Source organism: Sinohyriopsis cumingii, chromosome 4 (assembly GCF_028554795.1).
Source record: "Sinohyriopsis cumingii isolate HCF-2022 chromosome 4, ASM2855479v2, whole genome shotgun sequence".
In the NCBI taxonomy this organism is placed as follows: domain Eukaryota; kingdom Metazoa; phylum Mollusca; class Bivalvia; order Unionida; family Unionidae; genus Sinohyriopsis; species Sinohyriopsis cumingii.
In genome coordinates, this window is record NC_142964.1 from 115,908,154 (window position 1) to 115,918,771 (window position 10,618).

The 10,618-nt window shown below is 34.1% G+C and overlaps 1 protein-coding gene across 6 annotated transcripts in view; it reads right to left on the minus strand.

Moving 5' to 3' along the window:
* Positions 1–10,618, minus strand: part of LOC149801938 (uncharacterized) — a 115,881-nt gene that overhangs the window by 22,088 nt on the left and 83,175 nt on the right. For 5 of the 6 annotated variants that reach the window (XM_089956326.1, XM_089956325.1, XM_089956328.1 and 2 more), the window contains 5 exons: positions 8,320–8,421; positions 6,875–7,049; positions 4,830–4,982; positions 975–1,063; positions 529–599 (listed from right to left, as the gene is read on the minus strand). In XM_089956326.1, coding sequence (XP_089812452.1) covers positions 529–599; positions 975–1,063; positions 4,830–4,982; positions 6,875–7,049; positions 8,320–8,421 — 590 coding nt within the window. Of the gene's footprint in view, positions 1–81; positions 169–528; positions 600–974; positions 1,064–4,829; positions 4,983–6,874; positions 7,050–8,319; positions 8,422–10,618 lie in introns of all 6 variants that reach the window. The other variant, XR_016420760.1, reaches the window with a different exon arrangement.

A 10,618-nucleotide genomic window follows, 5' to 3' on the forward strand; every position in this document is an offset into this window, starting at 1 on the left:
AGCAATATGACTGAATTTTAAAAAAAGCTAAGTTAAATATCCTAATCACACACACACAGAGACACACACAGAGGCACCTACCTTTCTCTCTGTTGTATACCAAGGACTTTTATGTAGGGGCGGGTCTGTAACTAAGCTGGAAAGCATGTAGTCCAACCCTAATTGTTTCTAAGAAAAGTGATAATTTTGAACTTTCAAGAACAAATCAATACATTTTAGAACTGACGGAACATGCAACAGTATTTTAAAATCTACATGCACTAGAGCTCTTCCTATTATTTTGCCATCACAAAAGTGTTGGTATATATTTAAACAATTGTTACCAATTGTAAATGTTGTTAAAGATGATGTCCACATGTAGAGAGCTTAAGTTTCAGGTACTTCCAATTACATTTGTTAATTCATTGTTACAGGTATTTCATTCCTGTAAAAGCATGTTAACTGTATAGAAAATATATTGCTGTGAATTATGGGGAGAGTGATTTGAATAAAAATTAATTTTTGTATCAGAAGGTAAACCTGACATACCTAACTCGGATTTCAAATCTTCCTTTTTCTCCAAATTTGTAAAGAAATACTCCACCATTAGGCCAAATTACCTGAAAATATAAAATTAATTGAAAATACATGATTGTATACGAAATATCAGTGTTTCTAACCGTAAAAATTATTCATAACTGCTCACTGTTCGTGTACTACATTAAATCATACATTTCTTTTCCAAATTGAAGATTTAATTTATTTCTGTTTAAGACAAGCTATCAATTGGGAACACCACAGACTCAGACCTGCAGTTGGGTAATGCATCTAAATCTGTCACTGCCGTCACATGAAATTCTGACAGCAAAAGGACACCAGAACTCATATCTACTGGCACATTTCTCAACAGCAGATCTGGACTTTTGCTAAACATGACTGGTTGTACTTTTATTACACGTTTATATAGCACACAACAAATAGAAAAACATACTTACATGAACTATTTCTGTTTGTGTGTTGAAATATATTACAATTCCTATGTTTCCAGGCCCACCATCCTGATTTCCATGCTGCCAGTCTCTGCCTGAAAATATATGATTTCAATTTATGTTAAAAGTTAGGGTGAATCTTCAAAACTTGAAATCATTTGAGAAAAGTAATTTTAATTGCTTCATTTTATGTCAATATGGAGGAAAATCTTTGTTTTCTTCAAACGTTTCTCGCCATGGAGCTGGTGGATGGGAGGTATGGTCAATATTTTGTAACTCTGAGTACTTTCTCCACCATTACAATGCTGGTGAAGCATGCAATCTGGAATCTCAAAGGAATAGCATTCAAAATGTTAATTTAAAAAAGTATCAACACAGAATGCAAGTGAATTTCATAAAACAAAATTGTTCGTTGTTATGTATATTTGATTTAATTTATATTTGATTTAATTTAATTGTTTGTAAGTTTTAAAATCTTTTTATTTTAACTGCATGTCAGGGTGGTGTAATTTTGTTTGCTAGGAGATTATTTTCTAGAAAATTCGGTTTGACCTGACTCTTTTCATAAACACCTAAAAATAGAAATGCTGTTTCTATTTTTGACTTAGTTCCTGACTTTGATTCAGAAATCACTGAAACAAGTAAACAACTTTTTATTTTTATTTTATTCTCAGAGTAAAATGATTGTTCTTTATCAAGGTCAAACTGGGAGTACATACTTTTATATGTAAACAGCCTCCATTTTGCAATTGTGTTTTTTTTTAAATTGTGCAGTATTCAGGTTTTATACCGATGTCTATAGAGTAATTAGTCAGGCTTCTAAACACTGGGATGTAAGGGTGTTCCTTTTGTTGTGACAGTTTGGAGTTATATTTTAATTTTTATTCAAATTATTTGGATTCTAAAAGATTAATTCTTTTTCCTGGATATTTGAGTGCTCATACAGAATTCTTGGACAAAGACATTTATTTAAATTTTATTCAGAAATTCAAGCACTGGAATATTGTTTGTGAATCAACAAAGAACTGTAGATGCTACAGCACCATACTGACTACAGAATGCGTCATCGCCTTCCATTTTGGATTTTTCGTCGGGACTCAGACTTGAATTCATTAGAACATTTCATTACTAGGATTTCTAAAATGTAATTTGTGGATTATTCTTGGATTAGTTTTGGATTTGATCTTTAAAACCATTCTTATTTTGTCATTGTTTTTCCAGGGAAATAAATTATTTGTAAATTTTTCAAAGCTTGTTGTTTTCACTCTTTCTTTAGAGCCTAAACACGTAACATAGTGTGTTCCCATCCATGTAATATGATCCAAATTAAAAATGATTTTCTTATTAAATGTGTACAATTTAGCCACTATTGTAGGATAGTTTCTGCGATGTACAATCCAAAAACCTATGCATAACCACCATATAAGAAATTTAAGTTATTACAACCATATTTCACTTTTTATGAATGCCTGTATCAGCGACAAATGCATATAACACTCTTGTTTTCATGACCATGCATGCAACAAAATTTAGAAACCTGTGCTACATTTTCATGTGACAAAAAACAACAAATAAATGAATATCCATTGGAGTATGAAAAGAACATGCATGCCACTTCTACATACTTGTAAATTTTTACTAAATTTCATGACTGAATATACAAAAAGTGCCTGTGACCATATAGACCTATTTTTGATGATAGTTTGTAGTACACTCCAAGAAGAATGTACAGTTTAGCAATAACTAGATATTGGTCTGGTCAGAGGTCACTTGGAATTTCGGACATACTGTACAATGAAGTATGGTGTATGTGTACACTTATGAGTCTCATGCATACTTAGCCAAGTACTTATTACCCCTGGTTAATTCTGACCACACAGCACTTAATTTTAGGTGTTCGAATTTAAAACCAATAAATTAATAAATAAAAATTGAATTGATGAACTGGCCATTGTTGCAAACCATGGGTGAAAATGCAATACTCCCTCTTATCATCCCTGCGATAGGATATCCCCGTTTCTCATGAATATGCATAAACCTGCTCAGCCAATTAGCACAAGCACAACTAATATTGTCTCATGATGCTGACGCAACATAATATTAATGATGTTTGAATGACTCAAAGTTTCACTTCCCAACATCTCTTGTCGATCAATAAAAAGAACATGTTTGTTGATTGTTACACTGAGCTTCTGTTGACATATTTCTGTTGTTGCATATTTGTGAAAACCGAGGAAATCTGGTTGTCAATAAGAAGCGAAGCTGATTGTCGCCCTTAGTGTGCAACATTGCAAGCCTGCTTATGTTATTGTTGTTGTTGTTGTTGTTGTAAGCTTAACATATGATAGGCTATACATTGCAGCCAGCATAACTGGTGGAGGAAGAACCTGGTTTATCCCACGGGAAGAACCACCCACCCACTGGAAACTACTGGCAAGTTTCTCACATACCCACATTGGTCAAAGCCAGATATGTACCCATGCGGACAGAGGTAATATGGCAATAGTCCGTAAAGGCGTGCCCTTCAGACCATTTGTCCACCCAGGGCTAGACCAATTCAGCTTATGATTGGACTGTACAATGTTTGATTTTCGTACACAGGCATTATAAAATCCATTTCTCACGTGAGAACATTTTCCATTGGGAGGATTAAATCAATCCTTTCAAGCAAATCAGTGTTCTTCTTAATTTCTTGTTCGATCACACATTTCGTTTTGAAACCACTGTTTTTCATAGTGTTTTTACTGTATGTCCACTTCCCTCCCTTATCTACACATGTTCAGGAAACGGAAAGGGGACACAATAACAGCAATGAAATATATTATTGTCAGATACACCATTTCCTTCATATTGTCATTGCCAGGAACACCATTCTCCTTTTGCAGTCAACCTTTTCTTTTGAACTGAAGCTTACAAAGACATTCCAATATTGTCGGGCACAGTATTCTATTTATATCATGCTTGCCAGGTACATCCTTCTCCTAACAGCATCAGCATTTCTTGCATGAAGCCGAGAGAAACAGTCCAAAAAGAATGTGTATGTTTACCTCAAAAAATAAAAGTAGGCCCCAAAAATATATGTATCTGATAAATAAAACCTTATGACATTCTAAGGTCCTCTAAAGAAATAATCTTGCTATTGAAACAGCCCGTTTTTGTGTCGTGCAGTAAGATTATCAAATGGCAAAAGAGTATTAAGATGACATGTTTGATTAAACATCCATCTCATAATTGTAACGCAGCAAACAGCTATGTGTATAAACAGCATGCATTGAAAATCAACTTGAACAGAGTGATAGTTATCGGCAGGACTGGAGGTAACTCATTGTTTCTGCCAGAGCATGGAAGATGTTCTGTAAAAATAAAAGCCTCAGAAAAACTTTACCAAGTTATATTTAATGTGTGGCACTACAGCATTACAGACTGTGGACTTGATACTTTTCTTGATTGCTTACATCAAACTTTTGTGGTCTACTTGACCACCAAATTCAAAACTATTTTTCCCTTGAATACACAACAATGTAATTTGTCTTAATTATTTGTCCCATTCATCTATCCATCCATTTATATATTGACCGATCCACCTATCTATTTTAGAATCTACATAATTATGACTGTGTCTTGAGTAGTGGATCAAGACATACTGAAAAATCGAATGAACTATGTGGATGAACAAATATATACAACTTCTAAAACAAACTACCTACACTTTCCTCGTATTGACAACACGTGAATTTGTTTTCTTGTTGCATGTGGATTGGAGAAATGAAGGTCCTGAAACAAACTTGACATCAATAAGGTTCATACATGAATTATTATAATCATAATGCACAGAACTATGTGTGAATGTGCAATAAATACCTCGTTCTACACAGCATCCAACAGCCATGTTTTCACCAGGAGACAAGATGCGTGGTTCATTCACAGGAACAATCTCCATTATCTCTTGTCCATATCTGTAAATATGGACATTTCTTCTGGATGCTGACACATCCCATACTATTTGCAGCTGACCTTTAGTTTCATGCGGAAGAAATAAAATAATTAGTATGCATTATACAATATAACTACTGTTGCTTCATTTATTGCATAAGTATATATTTTTGGGGCTTGCCAGAAAATTAAATTGTCATTGGTTATTCAGTTCATAGATTGGGGAAGAGGTCCATTTTCTTTCAAAGATGGATCATTGTCCACTGGGGGTTTTAATTTGTGGTTTGTAGCAACCCTGAAATCCATTATATTAGTACACCATGAAAACTTGTGAATTTTCTTTTCAACTGTGTCATGTCTGAATTTCTATTAATACTAAGATTCCATCATCCAGAAGCATATGGGATATAATGTTTTTGAGCATTAACTGGTCTTCTGAATAGCTTTTGAGAGGAATTATTTTTGTTTTATCATACTGAAGTTTGACTTCATGTTGAAATATTTATTTAATTTAATAATAATCACCATTAGTTATAAAAAAAAATGTTTCAGATGTATAATCCTGAATATAGAGTCCAATTTGTCTTGAGCAATCACTCGTGAAAAATGGACTTTGTGGCTACTAAATTCACATTGTTCCTTAATAGAGGTTCAGTTCTATTTAGATTTGATTGTAGAGTAATTGAAAAAGGCCTCGTTTCTACAGGCAATTACTTTACGATCAAAGGCTGACTGTGAAAAACTGTCTGCTTCAGACAGGTGATTACTTAAGGATCAAAGGCTGACTGTGAAACACTGTCTGCTTCAGACAGGTGATTACTTAATGATCAAAGGCTGACTGTGAAAAACTGTCTGCTTCAGACAGGTGATTGCTTAATGATCAAAGGCTGACTGTGAAAAACTGTCTGCTTCAGACAGGTGATTGCTTAATGATCAAAGGTTGACTGTGAAAAACTGCTTCAGACAGATGATTACTTAATGATCAAAGGCTGACTGTGAAAAACTGTCTGCTTCAGACAGATGATTACTTAATGATCAAAGGCTGACTGTGAAAAACTGTCTGCTTCAGACAGATGATTACTTAATGATCAAAGGTTGACTGTGAAAAACTGTCTGCTTCAGACAGATGATTACTTAATGATCAAAGGCTGACTGTGAAAAACTGTCTGCTTCAGGCAGATGATTTCCTAATGATGATGATTTCATATACGGGTTTAACTGTAGTGTATTTTTGCCTCTTATGTGAACCAGACTGAAACTTCACTACCAGATTTACCAAGCTGGCAGACATTGATCAGTTTATCCAAGATCGTAATTAGTTCAGTGGATAATTATCTGTTTTCATGTTTGTGAAGAATAAAGAATAGCTTTATTGTACAGATCCTTTAATGTGTTTCACAAGAGAAGAAATATGGGATACAAAAAGGAGCAGTTTTCTTTATTATCAACTGAATGCAATATAATTATTTCCATCTTTGCCTTTATTCAGAATTACTATAAGTTCTTGCCAGTTTTTAAAACCGAATAGGATTATTGATAGACCATGGCCCTGCTGAAACAGGGCAAAAGGCGATGGAGATGGTTTGTAAATAATAGTGAAACACATATACTATAAATGAGTACAAGAGATGGCCCTTGTTGCACTAGGTAATTTTGCATCATTCTGTCTACCTTATATTTCTCTGATGTTTATTGAAGCCTTCTGCCCGATTTTTCAAAATGATCATTAGAACTGACGTGTATAAGGACATTACAGAAAGAAAGAACAGAGACTTGATTTGATTTCTTTGGGTCAAGTAGTCACATTGTTCTTGATGACCTCTTTAACATGATTAGTAAATGGCATAACTGTTATATGGCCTTTCGTTAGTGGAGGGAGATGTCATCATAATCATCATAAGAAATGCAATTTTGCCACAACATTGATGTTCTGTTTCTTTTTTACCTCTGGAAGCTGTAATTATAAACCATACCTATTGCTAAAGCTTTCCCTATTACAGTTCCGGGTCCACCACCATCTTCGTCTCCCCGATTCCAATCAGGTCCCCGTCTCACTCGCGTACCTAAGGGAATATCCTCTTGACCATTATTGTTATCAGCAGCGATACTCAACTTCTTGCTCTGTTCTAGAAGTTTCCTTATCTCCCTCTAAAACCGTTTGTAAAAAGAGGTGTTAAAGAGAGATAGTAAAGTGTCATTTAAGAAAACACTGTCTTCTCTACCAATGAAAATACTAATGGTAAAAATCAAATAGTATTTTCAAAATATGATGCATGTTTATAAACAAATCCATTAGCATCTTACAGTATAATAATGTTCATTCAAACTATTACTTGTATAATCCTTTATTTATTATTATGAAAAAGAACAGGATTGGCACTTGATGTAATTAACAAGGTGAGAAATTAAGACACACTGACAGAGAAAAAAAAAAGATTTGGTCTATAGAAAATTGTTACCTTCTTTCCTAACCTTCTGGAAAACAGCCACAGAAATTTTGCGAATTTGTTTTGCTTTCGATAATGTTTTTGCATGGTTTGTCTTATTGATTTTGCTTGATACTCTGTTATTCTTTCCGAAAGGGGGTTGTACATTATTTTATGGCTTTTATGGAAATCGGTGAAAAGTCGCACGAATGTTGAGGGAAATAAGACAGCTCAAAAAGACGGGCTCCAGTAGAGTGGGGAGAGTATCAGTAAAGAATGAATTTGTTCCATTTAAATTTAGTCTATATTGATAATATAAGTATTTTTATGTACGAACACTGTTTTCAACTATCAAACATCAACAATCACCAATTAGAACAATGCTGACATGGCCTACCTAAATATTTCAAATAGTGATCTATTCTCATTTTTAAGAAGTTTCAGTCACATGCAAAATATCAATATAACTGACATTATAAATATATTAATTCTTAGAAGTTGATCTTTGTATTTGTGGCCTTTGAAAAAGTACTTGTAACATCTTTTGCAACCATTTTTTGCATTCTGTTTCTGTACCATGCTGTTTCTGATTGTTTCAATATCATATCATGCTATTCCCTTTGCATACCATCCATCAATCGTTTCTTTGTATACATCCCATTTCGTACTGTCATGTGATAGTGCCTAGCTTCACTTTTAGGTATTGAAATTTGGTGTTCTGTTTAAAATCAGCTTTACAATGTTGGTAATTTCCTTACAATTATTATGAAAAAATATAATTTCTATGCATTGAAGACATTATCATTTAAAACGTTTCTATGTTAAGCTGTCAGCATACCATTTCCAACCATTTTCGTACAATAACATTTCCAGTGTTGCAAACTATGGTACAATTGCTGTAACAAATTTTGAAGAGTGAAAACATTTTATACAGGTAAATGCATGGAGAAGAAGATAACATGATCCGGAAACGGACCATATTTCTCACTTACCAACTCCTTTGAAGACAAATAGCTGTTCTCCTTCTGCATGCGCTCAAAGGAAAAGGTGCTCTCAGATCGCTTAAAGCGAGCGATGTACCTGGATGCGACACTCTTCCAAGAAGATAAAGATAAAAGAACGTGGTTGCTTTGTGCATTTAAAGAGGTTTAAAAGTCAAACATAACTTTTTTATTTAAATTATATCTTACTTCAACTTCTTTTTTAGTAAACTGCATTCACATACCCTCCTGTTAGTTTGTACCCTATATCAATTTTAAAAACAAACAGCATCAAGGATATGACTAATACATGTACCTTAGTCATATCATTCATCAATTTATAATTTCCAGCCTGACTGTCACCATGGGGTCCCTAATACTGTCAACTATTGGCATTTCAAACTAAATGGAGGCTCTCGATGTAAACAAGCAGACAGACTGTTCACTGTCCATTTCTGGTTTCTAGAACAGTAAATACTGTGTCATCTCTGTCCAATATTTGTAATGATTAACTTTAATATTAACTGAGATTAACTCCACAATTTACAGAATTATTGAGATTATCAAAGAACGTAAACAAAATCACATCGGTTGCTTGAAAACACAGACTCACTCATGCAAATATTGTGACAATGCTACTAAAGCGCATCTTGTAGAGCAAGCTGTCTACCGTATTAATTTCCATTTCCGTATCATACTCGGACAGTGATGTCTTCTGCATGATACTTATGGTTAGAGATGGTATATCCATGCTGCATTTACTTCTTGTTTAATGAAAATTGTAATAAGTAGAAAGATGTAAAATGTCTCTATTTTGTGGGTCATGCAGGCACAGTTATAATTACTTCTGAATCACATCAGTTTGTTTAGTAATACGTGAAAAAGAAGCAGGTTGACGTACAACGAACCTTTCAGCATATATTGAACTAAGACAGGTTAAAATGTAGCAAAATGCAATAGTGAGCTATCAGTGATAGTAACAGTGACATACAGTTCAATGCTTATAAATGAAAAAGAGGAAAATAATTGTGGTCTAAGGCCATGGTTAGGTTTTGTTTACAAATTGAAGAAAGAAGGCAGACAGGAAGTCACCATCTTTGCTTCTATTCTATATATTGTTGCAATTTATTATACCATGCTTCATGTAGACTGATCCTGAGTCACAACTGACACATTTGGTCAAAGTGCCAAGACACACTCTTGAAAAAGAAATCTGCTTTAACCAGGAATTATAATTGGAACATCTCTTTGCTATTTCCATCAAGACAAGAAATAGCTTGGATGTATATGTAGGAGTACACACAAACTTGATGTTTTGGTGATTCGCCTCCGGCAGAGTGAACAATATATGTTGTAAAAGAAACGGCCATTGGTGTTATGACTGGGACATTGTATTCTTCCACTGCCATATTGTGCCATGTGAACAGATGTAGTTCATATAATGGTGAAGTAGATCCGAGGGTCTATTTGACCTGATGGAAAAGATTGAGGATTTTCACCTTGCAAGTTGAATCAATCAAGCATGAATAAGATCTTATTCTAACGTGAAAATGGCTAATAGGATGTTGACCTCCTGTTTGCAATGCCGATCCATTACATACAGTCAAATGTGGCAACCCATATCCGCCAACTTACTCCAGCCTAAAATAATTACTTAAACTCGGTTTCACTTTGGTCCAAGCAGTGACATCACACAGGCATAACTAAGGTTGCCAAAACAGTTAACTAAGGATGAAAGTAAAACATGATTCATGAAAGAGCACTGTCAAAATACAGCAAGGCACTATAGTTCAATTCACTACTACAGCGGTTAAGTAGGTAGTAGACAATCAAATCTTGTCCAGTGCATTATTTGAAAGGTTACCCGTTGGTAGCAAGCAATCCCATCCTGTCCATTATGATACTTAATTCACTCATGAAAATTTAAGTGAGAATTCCAGCTGTTATAGCTTTAGGAAAAATAAATAAACTCCTTATGAAAACTCTAGAAATAAACTGTACAGAAGTATATAAAAAACTAGTATATAAATTGAGCTGGTTGACCATCATCTGGAAAGTCATAATTTAATGAAAATTTGATTTTATGGTCATTCGAGAAACACCTAAATGACATAATGTAATGTATTGTGTGTTTCCTAATGAGATATTGAAATTTATCTGTGGGATAAAATTAATATTCCATCAAGTGGATACCACTTGTATTGCCACACTGGCAATATCATCTTTGGAACTACTTTCTTTTCTCATCAAAAGTATATCTGTCCATATGTATTTTTTCAAACTTGTATTTCCATATTTTGAACTACTTTCA